This window comes from Grammomys surdaster, unplaced genomic scaffold (genome assembly GCF_004785775.1).
Source record: "Grammomys surdaster isolate TR1022 unplaced genomic scaffold, NIH_TR_1.0 64, whole genome shotgun sequence".
Taxonomy (NCBI): domain Eukaryota; kingdom Metazoa; phylum Chordata; class Mammalia; order Rodentia; family Muridae; genus Grammomys; species Grammomys surdaster.
Window position 1 is genome coordinate 9,028,976 of NW_021604566.1, and position 22,502 is coordinate 9,051,477.

The following is a 22,502-nucleotide window of genomic DNA, read 5'->3' on the forward strand; positions in this document are numbered from 1 at the left end:
ACTTTGCAAGGATGACAACTTTTCTTTCTTTCTTTCTTTCACAAGAGTTTCTCTTTGTAGCCTTGACTTTCCCAGATCTCACTCTGTAAACCAGGCTGACCTCGAACTCAGAGTTCCACCCACCTCTGCCTCCTGAGGGTTAGGATTAAAAGAGGTCTGTGCTGCTCAACTAAAACATGTTTTTGATAGTTTGAAAATGTGAAAATAAAACTAGGACAGTTATCATCCTTGCAAAGTGTAAGCATCTGATATGTGATTAAGCTCTTACACATCTGCTGAGTGCTGATGACTTCATTTCTGTTACTATCGTCTGATCTTGTCCGAACATGGGAATCATGGACTTGAGACTGCTGCCGTTCAATTTCATTTGTTTCTTCTTCTGGAGGAGTGTAATACCTGTCTGACCCTTCTGCCAGAGGGAAAAGATTAAAAAATGTGGACTTTACTTACATGAGGACAAATTATTGACCAATGTTTTTCTACACCTGTTAATTAAAAATTACACATTCAGTACTCTTTTCGGCACAGGTTGTGGCACAAGGTCATGATTGTATGTACCACACTAAAGTGAAATACACATATCAGCCTTCAATCTGTGTGTGTGTGTGTGTGTGTGTGTGTGTGTGTGTGTGTGTGTGTGTGATGTCCAGAGGACTCATCCCTAATCTAGTTCTAGTATGGCATCAGTGTTTGGTTTTCCTAAAGACATATGAAACTGACCCTGTTCTCTAATAGCACTAGGGCTTAGGAAATCTGTATCTCTCCCCTCCTCTAAATGAAAACATCCCCTAAAGGGTGGTATGCCCTTGTTATCTGTTCCAGCATTAATTCCTATAGACTTTCTGACTTTTAAAATAAACTTCAAGGTGCAAAGATTTTCATTCTAAATAGAGAATAGTTTCAAGCTTGGCACTGAACTCTCCCATTCTGGGTTGGCCTATAAGAAAAGCTTATTGCTGTCCTCCTGTAAAAAGGTGTTTATTTTCACTTGTATTCCTAAACTCAGAACCTAGAAGAAAGGTGTGGATAAAGAAGAGTGTTGGTTTTAAGAAGGATGCACCAGGTACCGGTGAAGGGCAGAGAAGGTGCAGCTTTGACGGTGTATGTACAAAGACCATCACAGGAGTGTATGCTTCAAAGTGGGCAAGGGAACCAAATAGGGAATCATGATAGGGACGTGAATGGACGCTTCTGGTCTGCTTATTACCTCCCAGGAACAGTCAGACACAAACGCAAACAACACATGGGTCTCAATCAGCACTGTGAAGGGAGAGAACATGGTTCCAGCCTTTTTAGCACACCTGATCTACATCAACCTTCATTTTGTCACCAAAATAGAAAGTATAAGGTAAAACATGGTCACATGGATGCCCAAGATCATGGCTTTCCCCAAATCCTTGTTAGACAAATGATATCTTCAGTCATCATTAACAGGGCGTTATATTTGTGTTACATGCTTCTGAGACAGGATTTCAGGTATTTCTGGCTGGCCTTGAACTTACAATACAGCTGAGCATGTTTGTACTCCTGATTCTCCTGCCTCCACTTTAGTAGTGTTGAGATTAAAGGTGAATCTGACTCCTCCTGCTGCTAGTGACTCAGTCCAGGACTTCATTCATGTTAAACAAGGATTCTACTACCTGAGCCCCATATTTTCATGTCAAGACTTCAAATCTATTTGAGAGCACCAATTTTATAAGTTCTACAATATAATCACACTCTTAAACTTGTTTCCGTGTAAGAAACATAGTCTATGATGAGAGATTGAGAGAGAGGGTTGGAGAGAGGGAGAGGGGGAGGGAGAGGGGGAGGGGGGGGGGAGGAATGGAGGGAGGGAGGGAGAGAGAGAGAGAGAGAGAGAGAGAGAGAGAGAGGAGAGAGAGAGAGATCTGACTCACTATGTGTCAGTACAATATACAGAGACATACTTTTGTTCAAACTTTCAAAGCATTAAAAATTAATTAACTTAAAGAGCTAAATCTTTAAACATGACAGTTAAGAAGATAACTCCCAACAACACATTAAGAAGCTGTCTTTCTGATGTAGGAATAAGTGTTAGAAGCAGCTGTTTAAAACTTGCTACTGTTCTGTAGGTACATGACCCCTGTCATAATGGATTCCTTATATGAATTTTAAAAAAAATAAGTTGAAATAATTATTCATAATTAAAAACACATCTTCAAAGTTCATCTGGAAACTGATGTGGGTTTAGACTCCTTTTTAATTTCTTGCCACTGGGGATGCCACTGGAAGCCTCATAGACATTTGGCAAATCCTAACCTTTTGCTGCACCCTGCAAGAACATGCACAGTGCTACAGAGCTGACAAACAAAGGTTTCAAAGTGAAAACTATAGCCATGCAACACTGACCTTTGTAGCACAAGTTTTCTCTACAGCCTCCTCCAAAACTAGGTGGGCAAGCAGAACAAGGCCTTCCATGTTTGTAAGGTGCGTGGCCCCACCAGTTTCCCCTAAAGAGATGATCCATTCCATTAAGATACTGTCTTAAAGCAGTACTAAGACATTGCAAATATCACTACATAAACATTTCCAGAGTAATGAAGCAAGCACCTTAAGATCAAGATTTCTGTATATATTTGGTGTGTATATATCTTGTATATCTTTTTGGTCTAGACTTACATATAGTTAAATGCCTCCTTATATTGAAATTTTCAAAGTAACTTGACATAAATATTATTAAAAATTTAAAAATCAAACATTTACCTAAAACTGAATTCAGAAGAACAATTACCTATCTCATGCTTCCTAATAATTAAATCTGATTCTCAGAATAGTTGTGTGAGATTTTTAATATAATCTTTCATGTCTTCTTTACATATGTAAAACATATTTCTCAACTATGTGTAGCTGAAAACCTCTCATCAAAATTAGTAAATATGGATACATAAATGGCACAGCAAATGAAGCTTAAAACGCAAAACAACGTGTATATTTCATTAGATTGTAATAGTCCATTCCTTTTTTAATTCGATATTTTACTTATTTACATTTCAGATGTTATCCTTTTTCCCCCTCCCCCCCTCCCCCAGGACAGATTTAGTCCATTCCTTTTATGCATTGACATATGCTTTTCAGCAACTATAATCACTGCCATGGAAGAAAACTGAATTAAACCAACATGCTTTATGAATATACCTTGAAAATTAGAAAAATCAGGATTACAAAATTACTTTCACATTAAGAAAACTCTCTATTAGAAACACATGCCCTGGCTACTTACTTGGGAGAGTAATTGCACACCAAGTAGACAGCCTTGGGCCATATCTGCCCCCAGATGTTCATGTTGTGGCACAGATTGATGGCACAGCCTATTCTGCTACTAGTAGCCCACACCAGCTGTGTTAGAGAAAAGACAGTGTCAGGGAGAGCCATGATGAAATGAGACTGTAGTCTATCAAAGGAAATGGATATAAAACAAACTACAGATGCCCAGGCAAATCATTTATGCTAGAGTGAGATGTGCCCAACATCTGTCTTGTCTGTGACTTGGTTTGTGCTTTTAATGCAATTTATAAAAGACACTTACAAGCAAAGAGTTCTCACTGCAGTATAATGTCAGCATTTTCAAAATACAAACCTACTAAATAATTCAAAGTTACATCTCCATCTTATGCTATCCCATTTCTATAAAAAATCTTACTAACTAAAGTAACAGAAATCTGTATAAGAAGAAAACATGCAATGCTCAGAAGCTCCTCCATTCTAGAAACAGGGCAACAGTGACCTTTGTCTACTCAAGCCTGTCTTCCTTTGTTTGACTTAGAGATTAGGAATACATGCAATTCTAAAGATGAATGTGAAATATAAAATATATCCATACATATCATAAATTCTGCACATATGTAAATAGTGGAAATCAAACATAAATTATATTTTTGGCATCAAGTTATTTCAAAGATGGCAAATTGTTCCTTAACAATATTTACTGGGGCCATAGTAAAGGATTTTATGTGTGAAATCATTAAAATAACCTTTTAAGGGAAGTGTTTGGGCTTCTCTGATAGTGGTATTGCTTATAGAAATCTTTTCGCCTATTCCAAGGGATTAACAATGCTACACATATTCTTAAATAATCACATTAAGTAAAAAAGAAAGATACACATGCTTATATGTTCTTGGTAGTTACAGTAGCTTAATTTGAGGGAACCAACTGTAGCTCATACAAAGCATACCTGAGTGTAGTGCGTACAAACAGGGCCAGAGCATCTGAAAGGACAGTAAGGATTGCACTCATGTTCATATGGGTAGCTAAAGTCTCTCACTTCGTCATACCATGCTTGCACATGAAAGGTTGGGGGTCTGTATCTGTTAGAAAGAAAAAAACCAAAAGTAACAAGAAGAGTGGGAGAAAACATAAAACTAACGTAGATTGACAAAGCTTTACAGAAAGCTCCTTCTGTGTAAGCTACAAGTCTTAAGTATACAAAGGATACAAAAAGAAGCTAGGAGATCGATGACCCTTCTGATAGGATATTTGAGTTTCTTTGCTTTGTGGTCTGAGTTTTTAATCCTAGGCAACAAGCATTAGGAAACTGCCAGTGATAGGTTAATCAATGTTTCATTCACGACATTTGTGTTTCCAAAAATAAAAAGCTGTGCTTTCCACTACCTTCCCCAGTGTGCTCCCAAATTCTGTCCAATGGAGGGCAGCAGGTTCTCGGGTCCATGCTCCCACACACACATTTCAGCCCAGGATTCTGCAGATCTTTCCAGCTCCACATCCCATGTCTACAGGGTAAACAGAAATAAAGCAAAGACATACAACGTTCACATTAGACATTTCTTCAAATATCTTGTTTTCTCTCTTCTTTCTTAAGTGAATACATTGGTCTGGTTTTCCTTCATCTATCACCTAGATTTTTTTTTTTCTCCACCAGATTTCTCCTTAATTTCCCTGACTACACCTGTTTCTCTTCTAGTGTGCCTAAATTTCTTTTAGAATTGCCAGAGTGATAAGAAATGAAATTACCTGACTCTTCTTCCTTAATGTAGCCAACAAAATCCCACAGGAAACTAGAGCAAGGTTTCCTTGTAGAACCTGTAATACCTTCAGGACTTGATCCTGGTCTAAGCATCCTTTGGTGATTTGCCAACCAGGAATCTATCCTTGGATTTCTATCCTACATTATCTAACATGGTGTGTATGTTACCTTTTCAACTCCCCCCAAAGTAAGCTCCACCTTCCATAATGCTCTCAGAACTTTGTTACATTCTTTGTTCAGCACTATTACCAAGCATGGCAATGTTTATGTCCATATCTACCTCTCCCAAGAGTACGGGTTGCCTGGAGGTAGTTGTTTTACTCTTGTTTGTACCTTTGGCCTATTTCCTGTGCTCATTATATAGATACAGTAACGAATAAGAACATGTTGGATATATGAAAAAAATATTGATTTTGACTACAATAAAATATACACTATTCTTATTTACAAAATTCAGTGATGATGACTGGCTCATTTAAAACTAAGTTACAAAAATCAAAATGCAAATTGATAACAACGAAATTTTACAAGTTACACATTTAGTATTCAAGTTTTTACTGATTCAAAACATGGGCTGTGCATGAAACATATTATTATAATGACAAAACTATATATAAACGAGTACATTGGCACTTTCAGAACAGGACTCCACGTGATAAGAGGACAGAGAAACAGTCCCAGGGTTAGAACATTTGAACAACTTAAGGGATGAATCTGTAGAAGAGCAGACAGGACAAAGTAACACATAGATATGTAAATACTTATGGGTAGATAGCTGACTTAATTTAAGCTGTCAAAGAGAAAAAATGATGGACTAATACAGTTGCCACAAAGGGATAATGGAAATAACAAGTATATGTTTGCGTATTTGTTTGGTGGAATTTTAGAAGGTTGCAGTGTGCATACTGAGAGGACAGTGACATGCATTCCAATACATGTAAGAACATGCTAAAGCTGTTCTAAAGAAAAAAATACATTCTGATGATTTAAATTTTTGGTTAACTATGTAGAGATAAATAACTTCAGAAAAATGATATAGAACAATGACGGTAATAAAAATAAGCCTAGAATTATTAACCTTGGAAAGAAGAAAAACAATGAGATAGTATTTCTTTTAAGCCAAGAAAAATACATCATAAAGGCTAGTGGCAAATTAAACTACAGTGAGGGCAAAGAGATTTCGGGGGTAGATGGGCAATGATGCGGAGACAGCAAGACAGGAGGCTAGCTGAGCAATAATGGATGAGTAAGAGCAATTCAAGGTCAATGATGGAGAAATTTGGCCGTAAAGGTTAGAAAGCAAGTGAAAAGCACAGATGCGGATATTGACTTTCCAGATAGTGTAGGGCTGAGTGGTGGAGAACTAAAGAAAGGTAAAAGTGGGGTCCAGAAGACATGCTTTCTCTCCTTGATTTTAGAAACCAAAAGAACCGTAACATAACCACAAGCTGAAAGATCTCATGAAGGAGACTCAACCTTCCTGCATGTGCACGCACACACACACACAAACACACATGCACTCACACGCACGTGTGCTGGCATGCACACACAGGTTCACATCCACATGTACATGCATGCACACACCCTCAGATATACACATGCATGTACATTTACAAACACATATAGGTATGGAATTCTTTCTTGCTCATAATTTGTCATAATGAGTATTTCTTCCCTTTCTAGCCTTTATGATGTATTTTTCTTGGCTTAAAAGGAATACTATCTCATTGTTTTTCTTCTTCCCAAGGTTAATAATTCTAGACTTATTTTTATTAGTCTCATTTTTCTATATCATTTTTCTGAAGTTATTTACCTCTATATAGTTGTGAATATAAAATATGGAATATATTTTTACTATAAAAAAGTAAAAGTTTACATCAAGTTACTATACTTTTGTTATAGCATACCTTTATTATTTAATAAAGTACTAAAACATCTCTACATTCAACTAAAAATTAAAGAGTGGTACATAATATTTGATTATAACTAAAAACTTTATTTTTATTTTCAATTAATGTCAAATATTCCAAATTACCATAGACCCCCATAAGTATAGGCTGTCAATAAATATTAATCAGGTAAGAACTTTATTTGCTGATGTAAGCATGCTATTAATTTCATTATTTGTTTAAGTTAAATTATACATTTTAATTTATTATACAAAATATCACTCCAGTGACTGTTATCTCTTCAACAAAAATTTACACAAGAAATCTGAATTTGAATGAAATCCCAGAGGATGAGCAAAATGCTGTATTCCTTTTGCATCCAGAAAATTGGAAAATAATCAGGTTTCTAGGCAATCACCTGGAAAGTAAAGCATCCTTAAGGAACAATAAAAAAAGGTTTGTTGCCCATCTTGAGACACAAGATTGCAGCCTTTTCTACAGTGCTTTAAGTAACATTGAAAAATCACACAAATCCATAGGGTTTCCAGTAGGCCAACCTCACACTAAGGAACATCCAGAAACAAGAGGAAAACCACAAATAGAAATTATATGGCTAAAAATTAAAATACCTAGGGATTATTGTGTTGATTTTAAAATATTCATCTTACACAAGGTGTTGCAGATTTCTTGTCTCTCCATTTCAATCAGAGCTGCAGTGACTTACTACTAACAAATGCTGTGAGGCTTGGAAAATTCGGGGACTAGGTTATGAAACAGAGCTTCTATTTGGTCCTCTTTTCAGATACATCTTGCCTAACTTGAGCCAACACATTATGCAGCCAACCACAGGGGAAAATTGGCAGGAAGGACACTGTGGAGAGACCACACAGAGGGATCAGCAGCTATGAGATTTCTTGGCCCAAGCTTGAGAACAAGAGAGTACAGACCCTCAGGTGATGGTGGCCCAAGTCCAGAAATAAAGGAAAGCCTCACCCCCTCCACCCACTCCCAGGGACCACCCAGATGAGACCATGGAAAAGGCCTAGAGACTCTACTGAAGGCCAGTTTCTTCTTGCTTTGCACTTGACTATGTACTCTGGCCTGTGAGGTTTTCCATAGAAACTGGAACTTTTTGGAGAAGATATACAACTGCTTCTAAACTCACAAATTTGTGTTCTCCAAAACAGTGTTTATATCTGTTACACAGAAAGTGGGACGAAATTTGAAGCATGTTCAAACCTGTTTGGCTAACATTCCTTAACATAAAATGTGTCAGATAAAATACAAGGTAACTCAGAAAGATGTCTTAAGGACTAAAATGTATTCATTCATGAACATATATGTACAGATATAATATAACAACAATTAATAAAAACAGAGGCAGTGAATTTGAAAAGAAGCAAGGAGGAGCATGTGGGAGCACTTAGAGAGAGGGAGCACTTAGAGATAGGGAGCACTTAGAGAGAGGGAGCACTTAGAGAGAGGGAAATGGAGCGTGAAATGATCTAATTATATTATAATCTCAAAAAAAGAATATTTTAAAAAAGCAACAACTATTTTTGCTGCTTAACACATTGAAAACAAGAGAAGAAAGTTAACAGAATCTATAATTTATCATTTATAATACATGTATGTATAAATATATTTATAAGGACTAAAGAAGAAAATCATGTAAATAAATTTAATTTTGAATCCATATTCAATAAATATTAATAATAATTTTAACATGATCATTTATCAAATTTAATTATGCCTAAGTGTTTAGATGAAGACCAACAATGTAAAATTATTTTAAATTTCCAGACTAAAGTTCTAAAAATATAGTTGTCCTAGAAGAATTGTTACTAAAGCCCAATGACATCATGGTATACGTATACATAGTTTTTAGTACACATGTCTTTGAGTACACAGGATATTTCGGACTTTAGACTGCCAATAACTCATACTCATATTATTTAAATGGAAGTTGGACTGTTACAGATTTCTATTTGATTTTTGTAAATCAAATCAAGATGGCTTAAGAGGCTTTTTTCTTCCTCTGAACTATTCACTCGGCCCTAATTTGAAGTCAACCTATACTAAAATTACCATTTCTTGATAAAATGGATATATGAGGTATGTCAAAAAGAAAACAGTTATTTCTGAACTACATATAACACACACACACACACTCCTATGGGAGAGGGCTGTGACGCATTCCTTCCAATTTGGGGATGACTTTAGGTTGTAACTACTCTGCCTCATTTGTACTGAAGAACTCTGTAGTGGAAGGGAACATTCAGAAGACTCAGAGGCTGAGAGGCTGCAGAGAAAGCAGCATTACCCTGAGGCAATGGATGTTTATTAAGGTTTCCTAGAAAACCACAGAGATATGAGTTGGGCTTCTCTTAAAATCTACTTTCAAATGAAGCCTCTTCAGTCATACAGAAAGCAGCAACCTAGCTACTTAGAACAAAGCTGTTTCTTTTTATTAAGTTTAATTTCTGAAATGGAAATTTAGTATTCAAATAAACTCAAAAGACAGTATCAGTAGTCTGATTTTCCAGGAATATTATTTCAACATCATAGACATTAATGAGCCTGTCTTCAGGGGCTAGAGCAGACTTTAATCTGACACTATCCCTATATTTGTCTACAAAATTTGTACTTTCTCATCTCTTGCAATTGTGGAGGCCTTTATAGCCAAACTTTCCTCCTTGCTGGCCCACTAGAGCTTTCACTACCGCACTTTGAAGGGCTTCTTGTCAAAATGCAAATTATGACTCAGTTGTACAGGATGGAAGTTATGGCATGCCCAACACCTGGAGCCAAGATCAGTAAGAACACAGAGCAGCAAGGTTCGCATTTGTACCGTCATCTTTCTTGGATATTAAATTTATTAGTCTCTTTCCAACAGGATTGTTTGTTGTTCTTTTTCCTAAATTACCCAGAGACTCTCTGAAGAACTGTTCACTCCAACACTCTTTACCATACACTCTCTCAATCTTTTTAAATATACAATTTACTAGTTGTTACATTTTCTTCTTGCTCTGTCTCCATTGTTCTGAATCTTAATTTCCAAATGAGAATTTTAAAAGCAGAACTTTGTTGTGATGTCTTGTGAGATTTCTGCGATTCTTAATTCCCTCAGAGGAGATCTGATTGTCCAAGTGTGTTTGTTCTCTGCTTCTCCTCTCACCAGATCCCCAGCAGTGGGTAACAACATACTAGGATGAGTTAGGTACAAGTGGTAGAGTAACCACAATGAGCCTCTGTTATGCAAAAATAAAGCTCTGCAAACTTGAATTCTTTTTGTGAGTGCTATTACCTTTTAATAGACTTTCTGGTAAACCAAAGACTACATTGCCTTCATTACATTACTACAAACAATGCCTTCATTATTTGCACTGATGTTTTATTAAGATGGGAGTAGTATAAACTGGGGATACTTTGTCTCAAAATAAGATGCTTAGTGATAGAGACACAGTGTAGACCTCCTGTCACATACGTGCGCACGCACGCATGCACACACACACATACACACACACACACACGCACATGTATACAATCACAAATGTTACACACACAAAAGAGACAGACAAAAAAAATAACAATATAACTTATATAACAATATAACTTATTGGTCCTTTACATCCTTTACATCTTGATCAGTGGATATGGGATCAATTTGTGACAATGATTTTTTTCATTAGGTATATTTATAGCCCAATAAATTTTAGAAATAAAGTTCATTAGTTGTATTTTTATTCCAACAACTTTTAGAAAGTCAAACCTAGAAAAATGTATGATGCAAAAAATTCTCACAATAAATTACAGTGTCTATCTACATATGGTATTAGTTATTTTGCTCATCAGTGGGCCCAAAGAACTTGTCAGAAACAATGTCAAGAAGGACAGATTTGTTTTGGATCAGGTTTCTGAGAATTATAGTCCACCATAACTGGGAAGGTACTGTAGAGCAGCTGACTTGTGGCAGAGTGACAAGAAAGCAGTAGCTTTTTACATGGTAGCAACTAGAAAGGAGTGAACCAGAAGGCAACCTGAAGTGGGAATGGCCATCAAGTCCCATCCTCAATGGCCTCTTCCTGTCAGCTGGCCTCCATGTGACAAAACTCTTCTAACCTCCCAGAACAGCACCATTAACTGGTGGCCAAATAGTAAAACAGCTGAGATGTGAAGTGGCATTGCACAATCAACCTGTAACATATAGCAGTAACTTAGGTTTTTAAAGGTGAAGGAAAAGCTAATTGTTTCTATTTACTGTGAGTGAAAGATCCGAGGTTATTTTTTTAAAAGATGAAAAATGAAAACCTCACTGAATGAATTAGCTTAAAAAATCTTGTGTAAACAAAGAAACTGAAATCACAATTTACCCCAAAACTTCCAGTTAAACCAAAGACAAATGGCAGTTTACATGCTTTCAACACAACTGCTGCATCGTACTCTTTGATTCCCTACACTGCTATTTACAAATTTACGTTGCATATGTTTACATCCTATGCTGTCTAGATTAATAATTATTCCATAAACGTGAAAAGCTTGTATCTTTCCAGCCAGTGAGATACATTAAATCAGTTTATATACACTCAGTTTCCCTTAATTTCTAGAAGAATTAAAATCAGTTTGATAAGCAGAATATTTTCTACAAGACTTTTAAAGACTACGGAGGAATAATTTTCCCTGTAGAGTTATAATATAAATGATGATACTAAACAAGGACTATGATGGTTACATGTATGAGTTACATGTACATTCTCTGTTCCAATTCACCTCCTTGTCTCCTGTGTTCTCTGACTTCTGAACTGTGGGCACTGTGAAGCAAGAGCTTACAGTAACGGAAATCCTACGTACACTCAACTCTACCAAGATCCCTTGCACAGAAGAGCCACAGAGACTGTTTCACAATATTCTCTCATCAGACCCTCTTCATTTTTATCTGCTCAGACTCATCTGATGGATTTTGCTCTAGAGATCACTGGGGAAATCAAAAGCATTAACACGAATATAATCTCTTTTCTTTATCAACTGAATCCAATGGTTTCCACACTTGTGGCCTCAGATTTGCTGTTGAAATGAACTAAATCACATCATGGAGGCTATACCTTCTCCCTACCATGTAAGATCCCTCATTAACTTAACACATTCGATCCTAAACTAAAGAGCAAAAGTGACCTGATGTTACCCACTTCTCTTGTCTCCCCAGGATCATCTCAAGGAGTCAAGGTGATATCACCACCTGCTCCCCTCACTCTTCCTATCTCTTCAGTAGAGTTTCTGGGCACAAATGAACTATTTACATTCTTTTAATGAAGGTTACCAAGGGATCCCACACTGATGAAAGCACTGTTCATTTGTCTTCTTCATCTTATGAGCTTCTTAAGAAGACTGAAATACTGTTGAACTCTTTGTTATCTCTCCTCCTGCCTTACAAGAAAGCTGTCTATGTCACCTGCTTCTCTAACCTTGCTGAGTCTTTGCTCTCTGTCTTTTTTGGCCTTTCCTTTTGATTTAACATCCGCATATCACACTTTGGGCCAATCCAAAGCATTGCATCTTCAGTCCACAACAGTCTTCTTTTTGATTCAGGCAGTTCCAGCTCAGCTAGGATAACTCCTGACAATATCTACAACCCTCCCATTATTATTATTATTATCTCAAACCCCACCTCTTCACTGGACACTAAATACAATTTAGGATAGTGTGGCCCTTCAAACACAGGCTTCTCCAGAAGAACTCTGTGATGTCATCTTCACTGTGCCCTGTTTCTCCTTCTGCCACAGGAAATGCTTCAATTAATCATCAAGGAGTTGAGAACTCTTAACATAACCTCAATTTTTTCCTTATTCTTTGTCCTTCTACATGAAATGAGTCAACAATATCAATGAAACACATTCTGAAACTACCTGTGTCACCCCATCGTTACCAGTCTCATGCTGGTCCAAAGCATCTCCCTGAGAGTACAGTGAGGTCTTTCTAGTTTAATTCTGTGTTTTATCACATGGTTATCTAATCAGAGTAATTTTATGACATTTCACAACACTTTAAGTAAAACACACTGTGCACTAAGTTTTGCATTTACTCAGAATACAATAATCCAGCTTTCTTTTTAATTGAGAGAAAAAGTAATTCTAGTCAATGCTTATGTAACTACATCATTTTTTACACCTCTAGTCATTGGAGAATATTTAGTCACTTTCAACTGTAAACCTCCAATCTTATTCCACTCTATTCTAGAGTAACAGACGTTGTGTATTGTCTTCTTTCTACCTGGAACAATAGCCTCTGCTTCTGTGTTTAGCTGAAGCATTGTAATCCAGTTACAATTAAAAGGCATTACCAAGCTGTAATAATAATAGCAGGTTAGTTTTTTGTCATTTTTATTACCTCACTCAACTTATGTTTGTGAACCTATTGAGTTTTCAAACATTTATTCATTTCTGACACTCTAGTACAATGTCTGAAGCAAGAAAGTACAGCCAATATCTACTGAATATAACTAATCTCAAACTTTCTGGCACAAATAAATTATTTAAGGAATTATCATGGCTTTGTAACATACTCTTACAGTTATAAAGACGAAAGGTAGACAGAAAACTTAGGTCAGTGGTTCTCAGCCTGTGTGTTGCAATCCCTTTGAGTCTCATATTATTACATATCAGATATCCTGCATATCAGATATACATTATGATTCATAGCAGCAGAGAAATTATAGTTACGAAGTATCATCAGGGTAATTTTATAGTTGGGAATCACCACAGCATGAAGAACTGGGTTAAAGGATCACATTAGTTGAGAACCCCTGACGTTGACTTGTTATAATATCTGTATCAATGAAATCCTGTGCAATGTTTTTATTATATAAATTCCTAAGAGATGTGTGAAGAAACAAAATTTGCAAAACAATAGAGTCCTGAATTAAGTAACATTGTTCTTAACTGTGAGTATATTTATATAAATATTTTCAATTTCTGATGAAGGTACATAATATAGACAACTGAATATGCAAAGAAATTGCATTTTCTTTTAAACTGTCACTGAATTTGTGATGTAGTTTATAATTGAAGTGGAAAAGTTTTGGCTTGAAAAGATTTAGCATTGTGACTATTACCAGGCTATATAAAATGATGCTGGTCTGGAAAGAGAATGAAATGAAAACTATGCTAATTTCTTCTACTCAGCCTTCATTGAACCCAGCCTTGGGCCATCTCATCATTCAGTGGTTCCCACACACCCTTTATCTCTTTTGCTCTGAGATTTTAAAGAAGCAGTTGCAAGAGTTACTTACCTTTCAGTTTTCCTCCATTTTGTATTCAGCCCAATCCATTATCTCCCCTCACATCCCACTTCCTAACCCTCCATTTCCTTTGTAGTTCCTTCCCTTTATCCACACCTCTAGTCATAAAACAGTATAAGGAGATCATCCTTCTGTTTTTGTTTTGCTTTGTTTTGATTTTTTGTTTGTTTGGTTTTTTGAGACAGAGTTTCTCTGTGTAGCCTTGGCTTTCCAGGAACTCAGTCTATAGACCAGGCTGGCCTGGAATTCACAGAGATCCAAGTGCTGGGATTAAAGGCATGCTCCACCAATGCCCAACTGCCCAACAAGAACTTGTGTCTTAAATGTTTCTGTTTATGAGGATCTTTGCTGTCCTCTGGAGTTTACTGTCTGAATGCTCATGAACCATAACTTTATGCTATAGACTGGATACCATGAATCCTACTGCTGATTGTCTAACCACAGTTAATAAATTCATGTGAATATCTACACAATGTCCAGCACTGAGCTCTAGTTTCCCCTAAAACAACAGTTTTGCGAGAACACATAGCCACTTGCCACATGCAAAGCATAACAATACTACTTCAAAAATGAGCTTAAATGATCCACCCATGATATCCCAGTAATGATGATCTGGGAAGAAACTGGTCCCTATCCCGTTCTGCATATCATGTTACAGTTCCTTATAGAAGAAATTTCCTTATAAACAAAATATGAGACAAATTTTGGTTTGGAAAGAGGATGTCAGAGCAGGTAGGAAACAACTAGCTATGCTGTCCTGGGAAAGGAAGACCTAGAGTGTTGATTCTCCCTCCTTTAATCTCCTGGAATTATACTAAATGCCATATAATTAGCATTCTACAATTTTCGCAACATTCTAAAAGTCTTTGCTAGTTTGTAGGGTTCATAATGTTTTCCACTCATATGTAATCCAGAGTGAAAACTGCCACTACTCTTCAAAATTTTGTATCATGACTTGGATAGACAGGCCTTTCATGAGGAAAGGGAATTCTGTCTCCTGGCACCCTGCTAGCCAGGTCAATTCTATGTATCTTAAAACAAGGCTTCTTTGAATTTTTCAGGATGAATGAACTATTAGGAAGTAATATTTATATGGCCACCACCTCCCACCACTTTCATACTGCCACGCACTCCTGGTCACTATCAACTTGACAACCACTACAACACCATTGTATTGTTGTAGACAGTTGAGTTTCAACCACTTAAAGTCTAAACCAGTGATGCTTGGAGCAATCCTAAAATCAGGCTCTCCTCTATTCAAATGTTCAAATGTTTTTGTTTATATATACTGACTAAAGGGAACTATATTGTCCCTCCCAATTAAATCTGTCTTCATTTTCTCTACCACTTCCCAGGTTTACTCAGCCACACAGAGCAATATAGTGAGTCTAGACAGTCAAGGGTGGGGGGTGGGCAGTTGGGAGCTTGCATTTGCTGCTGAGCCCTAGATATTGCTTCATATAAAGGAACCTCCCAAGGTATTCTGAATTCCAGCAAGTTACTCCATGAATACAAGCTTCAGTAAAGCTAGGCTTTTGTGTTATTTCTTCCTCCAGTATTGACATCATAGGCAAAAACTTCCAGAGACAAAAATACATTAAATTTAAAGTGCAGATATTTTTACAAAAATATAAGTCCCATAAATTTTAAGTTTTGTAGCTATAAATACTTTTGAAAATATAACTTTATTGTTTCTAAGCAATACTATTAAAGAAAAAATTAAAACACTATTGAGAAATTAAGCTATCCTGTTTATTATTTTATCTTTTATGCTTATTCTCCAGAATTGTCTCAGACATTGTCTGATTATTTCTCTAACATCTTCATTTAACACATATATTTTAGAATTGAATTCAAAGTCTAGAAAAGAGATAAGATATGCATATATCCCACTGAAACTTAAGTATTATAAATAGGGTACAATAAGGTATTTTAGAATGGGGTGATGAGTGGGCCCACTAGAAAATTCTTTGGAAGAAGGATGACATGTGAGCTCAGTTTGAGGGTTACACAGGAGTCTGATAGAAGAGATGGAACACAGACATGTAAACGTGGAAGAAACCAAATGGATGAAGAAGCTCCAGATGTCCTTCATTCAGAACAGCAAGTGTGTCAGTGTGAACATAAACAGCTGAGGTCCATGGTGCACACTACAGCTGTTTCCTTGCCTGAGTTAATTCTAATTCTGAGTTGTTCAACTGAGTGACCCACACAGACAAGCTGAGGGAAAGGTCAGCTTTACCAGGCATGAAGCGTATGCACTAGGCTGTAAAACAGGAATGAATTAGTGCAGTCTGCTAAAAGGGAAGATGTGATGCCAATGCAGATTTCAGTAGAGAAACAAAATAGATGAGGTGGGGCTCAACAACATCCATAAGGTGGATGCTAGAACTAGCTTAGCAGTTCCACATTCATGTGCGTGATGGGGAAATCAGATGTGTGGACTTGAATACAGCTATTTGTCTGTTTCTTGGAGAGGACTGAACAGACATTATAAGGCCCTTGGCTTTCTTTTGAAGTTATTGTAGAACGAGTCTACATGGAGGCCACCCCATGCATACTAGGAAATACATGAAGACAGTACAGAGAGCATTGCCAGATGGAAATATCGAAGACAGAGCCATGGAAGGCTGGTTGAATTGATAAAGCAAAACCCAAAGAAAATATTATTCAATGGTGAAAAAAGGAAAGATATAGACGATCACACAATACTTCAGAGTCATAAATCCACAGTAAGGCAGGCTAGAAGAAAATACATTAGTTCAAAAGAATCACTTCAGTGCTACCTCTGGACTTTGTATTTTTCCACTAGTTTTGCCACTGAATAAGCCTGGGCCTAGAAGACTAGCAGACTATTAGAGTTCACATTCCAATATACAACAGAGACAAGATGTGAGTCTGCTGCCAGTGTTCATACTTGGTAATCTCTTGTCTCTTCATTTGATGCCCTAAAGCTCATTTCTTAACCCTAAACCAAACTCTCTCTAGGGTTTCCAGTTTCTATCATCATGTCTGTGGTTCCAGATTCTCTCCCAACTCTGGGCTTGTACCTACCTAGTCTGATTCTCCCAAAGCAGGCTGACTGTGCCTGACATCTGCATTTGTCTGCTTTTCCACCTCTTACCCACAACCTCTCCTCTTACCTTTAATAGTGCTGATCATCTTTATGAAACAGGACACACCTCACAGGGAGTCTGGAAGAGTTCCCACAAGAAGGAACATTTCAATACCCTCAGATCAAAGAATTTTTGCCCCATGTATGTTAAGATTTTAAGTATATCTATTCTTTTTCCTTAATCAAACTATGAGCTCTTCAAGAAAATGTCTGTCTTTCAATAGTAAAATTTAACTCTGCATATTAATTGATGATAATGGTAAGAATGAGGATGTGGCATCAATAAGTCAGTGTATGCTTTGGCTGTTGAAGGACTGTAGTAAGTACTAATTACAAATATGGAGATTGGCTGTTTCAACAATTAATCTGAAAAGACATATAGACTGTAAGAGGACATTGAAAGTTACACAGAAATGGCTCTTTGGCCAACTTTGAGATTTGAGCTTTATTCCTTAAAATAAATGCATTTTAAATAATCAAGCTAACCGTATTCTAAAAGACTGATCAATATCAATCTTCCATTCTTATGAAAGTAATAAAGTCATAAAAGTACTCATAATTATTTTTAAATACCCGTTTCAGTGTGTATTCTAAAATTAATGTCCCTTACTGTTACAATGGGGCACAGAGATCTGCACCCTGGTTAAAGCCAGCCCACAGTTCCAATGTTAATCATATTTAGGGGCAACACAACATAAACCCTGGCTGGCTTCTAAATCTACATTTCAAAGATAGAAAGAAACCAATGAATCAAAATGAAAATCAAACAAACATCCCAGACTAGACATTCTACATACTCTGAAGTTACTGTTAGTCTGTTTTTACAAGTAGACATGAGAATCATGAAACTTATTTTTCATAATTTGAATATTAAATAAGACACAGAGACCATCACAATCCCTTATGTAGGATTGAGCTCCTAAGTTCTTCTTTATTTTAAATAAAAATCCAATAAAGAAGCCAGAGAAATGGTTCAATCCACAAAGTTCTTACCACATAAACACTAGGACATAGGTTTAGATCTTTAGCCATTTCATAATCTCCTAAGCCAGGAAAGGTGATATAAATTGATAAAGCTAACACTGGAGAAGCATAGACAAGAGAAAATATGGTTCTCATTGGCCATCTACAATGGCTGGTTTGGGGAATCCCAAGTTGAATGAGATACCCTGTCTCAAAAATAAGGTCTCAGGTGATAGAGGAAGACATCTATTTTCAACTGGTGACCTCCACATGCATGCACCTACATGTGCACGTGCACCTACAAACACAGCATGTGCACACACATTATGAACATTTACGTACACATACACCACATACACACAAGCACACACATATACATGAAGCCACTTAAGACCTATCATCATCAAATAAACTTAGAGTGGTCAGCTTAGAGAGGATCCATAATTTATTCTTGTTGAAGGCTCACTACTGAAGGAACATAGAGAGGTTTTCCCCTTAAGCACTCCAAAAGAAACATATTTATTTTGTATTCAATATTATCATATCCTGTATGGAATTTAGAAAACTGAACAATCTCTTTAGATACCAGATATAAATAGTGCTAGCCTAAAAATCCATTCCACATTTCTTCATGATATATTGTCACCTTGTAGCATTTATCTTCAAGAATTAAACCACAGGCTATTCCAGTTAATTATCACAAACCTTCTCACCATAGCCTTAAGAAGTATGCAGCAGAGAAACATTAGTAAGTGGCCATTCAGACAGACAATGAGTGATGAGACCAAGATCACCTGCTACATGGTACCTTTCTACCTGCTACATGGGTACAAGAATCCCAGTTTCTGATGAGGTGTCTTAAATGCAACCTTTCTTTAGCATAAAACATTTTCAAATAAAGTTAAAATAATGTACTATTTTGTAAAGGGTAATGGAAAGTTAGAACTGCCATATTTCTATTGATTTATCTAAAGGAATAACCAGCAGAACTAATATAAATACAGGGTGAAAAGGGACAATGGGAATGCCCTAAAACTACCTACATCACACAACCTGCCTAAGGTGGCCTTTGAATGTGTTCATTAAATAAGCTTTTCTGTCACTGAAGTATTGGCTAGCTGGCTTTGCTAGCACAATGCATTCTGAGTTCATGGCAATAATATAATACAGTTTGAGAGCTTGTCTAAATATGTAAGGTATGCAAATAAATAATTTTAAAGAACTAATTTTGTGTCCCAAACCTATTTATTTATATGAAGTAATTAAGAACAAAATGATTCTTTAAACTGTGATTCTTTGGCTAGGGTTATAGTTACACTTTGAAGCTTATAAACAATAAATCAGCTAAAGAAGTTGAACAAAAACAAGTACAAAGTGATTTTCATATTTGCAAGAAACAAAAGTCTACTTGCAGACATACATGTGTGCCAATAATTCAGAACTCTTCACTAAGTCTCAATCTGAGTTGTTTAGATACACTATTTACAGGAAGGTCCTATGGGGCCTTGAGCATAATCTTTCTACTAAGTAGACTGAAAGTCAATATGGGGCCTGGTCAGATGGCTCAGCCGATAAACGCCAAGCCTGAGGATCAAGGTTTGATGACCTAAGTTCATATGCTGAAAGAGAGAACTGACTGCTGAAAATTGGCCTCTGATTGTCACCCCTTCATCATGGCATGTGACCCACTACACAAAGGAATTAAATGTAAAAAGAGACATTTAAAGTTGATACAGCAGCTATTTAGGAACAGGGTGACCTTTCTTCTGATCAGAGCAGAGTTTAGAATACTTAGGAACAGTGGATATGAAGGTGCTTACGTTTACACTGAAATTGCAAGGGTTCTTAACAACAGAAACATGAACAGAAGAGTGTTCAGATAAGGATATACTTGAAGAAAATGTTTAAAATTAGAGCAAAATGAGTGGGAAAAGATTAAAGAGCATCATGAAGGAATTTATCTATGCTGTTTTATGCACCAAAAACATTTCTTTGATATACACCACGTGAACAATGTCTTACCATATACTCCATATTAGAAGCTGTTGGGTACACCTGACTTCTCAGTTTATTATGGAGATCCAAGATGCTCTGCATGTCATTGTCTGTGATGGCTCTTTTCCCTCTTTGCTTAGCTGTCCACCATTCACCGTCTTCATCCATGTACTTTTCCAAAAGTTTCTCCAACAAAGTGGCATTAGGAACCACCATAGCTGGAACTGCTCTAGCCACGAATAGCAGTGCGGTCATTCTGAGCCACTCCCGTGCCTTACACATCATAATGAATGGCCTCGGGGTTTCCACCGGAAAATATCCAAGACAGGCTCTTCCACTCTTTTTGGCTATAAGACATGTCACATGATTCAGATGAAATTATTTTATGATAGCAAACACCAACATGTAAGTACTCTGATTTTGAAAATCATTCGTTCTCTAACGTCTCCATTTTCCCGTAAAGAACTTTTACAATGCATTGGCACAAAATATTTTTCCAAGCTACCCACTAAGCCAAAGGTCAAGGGCAAAAGTAGCCGGGGAAGCTCAAAGCTTGAGAATAATCTCTGAATTACAAGGTTTTAAATGACATACCCTGCAATGAGTACTACTTATATAGTGTTTTATTTTTGTCTGGAGGCTTATATTTTCTGTAGAAACTTTAAAGTTCTTATTTATTTTGCTTTGTTTTATTTCACTTTTAAGGCACAAAATCCCAGCATTTCGTCTCTGGTTCATAGCCATTCATACACTACTCACGCCTGTGTTCCTGGGTACCTGGAGAGGGCCCCGTGATTCACTGCAAAATGAATGGCTCAGGTCCCTGGGGCAACTTTTTTTTTTCACCCATTCGCAGATGGAGAAATCAATCATATTCCCATATTCCGGCAAAGGTTTTGCCCAACATGTGAACTATACCCTACCAAGAGCGCTCCTGGAGAACTTCAGCTCATGTCCTTAACACACAACGGGAGCCCACAATTCACTGAACCCTGCAGGGAAAGCACCCCTAGGACAAGCTTAAACCAGGGTTTCTGACCTGCAACCCACTTACCCTCTCAGGGCCAGACCTTTCTCTACAAGTCAGTGTTTTTCCTAGATCATGTTTCCAAACGGGGAACCAGGAAAATCTGGCAGCTGGACCACTCTGGATGCAGCTTGTGCATCGCCCTTACCTCTCCAGTGTGATGTTCCCAGAGAGCAGAGCTTAGCAGGTCGACTTGTCTCTGCAGCTGCTCCCAGCCTTGAGTCTGCCCACAGAGGCGACGATGGGGAAGAACCCGGCCACTGCGGGAGTCTGATTGAGGAGCTGGCTGACCCCTTGGGGACAAGAGCCCCTACCTCCCTGCCTCCGCGACTCTTCGCAAGCCCGAGAGGAGCAGAGGGCACGGACTCCAAAGTTAGCGGTGTGGCCCCGGAAAGCAGCTCGCAGAGTGGGCTCCCCGGTATTCCAGAGCTGCAGGATGAGGTGGGACAAAGGGAAAACTCGGGGACCTCCTGCTTCAGCAGGGTGCCTTCTCAGCGTGCAGAACCCTGGCGCCAGGCACTTCCGCCGCTCCTCGGAGCTAGAGAGCATTTATTGAGGTCCCTGTGCAGACACGTGATGCCAGAGCCCTCCTTGCTCACTCCCCACCTCTACCTCCACCCAATCCTGGCCAGAGGCCGACCAGGAGTCAACTCGCAGAAAGCCAGAGGCTTTCGTGGGCGGGCTCTGTGCCTCTGTGAGTGGAAACAGGCAAGGACTGGACCCTGGGGGTGGGGGGGAAGAATGTTCCTAACTTCTGCTGCCTCTCTCAGATCAGACACCCTCCCCCTAGTTCCTCTCTGATGTGATGCTGAAATTCCTTACAGTCTGGCTGCAGAGGAGCTAGCCCCAGAACTTGAGGTAGGTGGGCATGGAAGTACGTACGCTCAGAACTTCAAGTCTTGTACACACAAAAGGAGATCTAGGGGGTCGAATGAAGAGAGAAATGCTTTTTGCATTCTCTAATGGGTCCCCATTGGTCTCTAGTTTCTAGAAGTCTTTCTTTGTCTACTAAATCTTAATGAGGACTAGATGGAGAAGGAGTTTCAGAAGACAATTGAAGCAAATATTGCCTAACAGTTGAGACCTGTACTTTTAGTCATGAAACATGCAGCACTGGCTTCTCAAAAGGGATCACCGGCACTTGACATTTGTGAAAAAAAAAAAAAAGAGTACGTTAAACAATATATCATTGATAGACTGCCAGGCTCTCAAATCT

The 22,502-nt window shown here is 37.8% G+C and overlaps 1 protein-coding gene across 1 annotated transcript in view; it reads right to left on the bottom strand.

The window, feature by feature from the left end:
- The window catches only part of Crispld1 (cysteine rich secretory protein LCCL domain containing 1), a 34,213-nt gene extending 12,670 nt beyond the window's left edge, over positions 1-21,543 (bottom strand). Inside the window, exons 1-7 of the mRNA XM_028769528.1 lie at positions 21,435-21,543; positions 20,287-20,606; positions 4,631-4,749; positions 4,194-4,326; positions 3,242-3,357; positions 2,371-2,471; positions 269-409 (exon numbers count right to left, since the gene is read on the bottom strand). Coding sequence (XP_028625361.1) covers positions 269-409; positions 2,371-2,471; positions 3,242-3,357; positions 4,194-4,326; positions 4,631-4,749; positions 20,287-20,544 — 868 coding nt within the window. The 5' untranslated portion in view covers positions 20,545-20,606; positions 21,435-21,543. The remainder of the gene's footprint in view (positions 1-268; positions 410-2,370; positions 2,472-3,241; positions 3,358-4,193; positions 4,327-4,630; positions 4,750-20,286; positions 20,607-21,434) is intronic.
- Between the last annotated feature and the right edge of the window lie 959 nt (positions 21,544-22,502).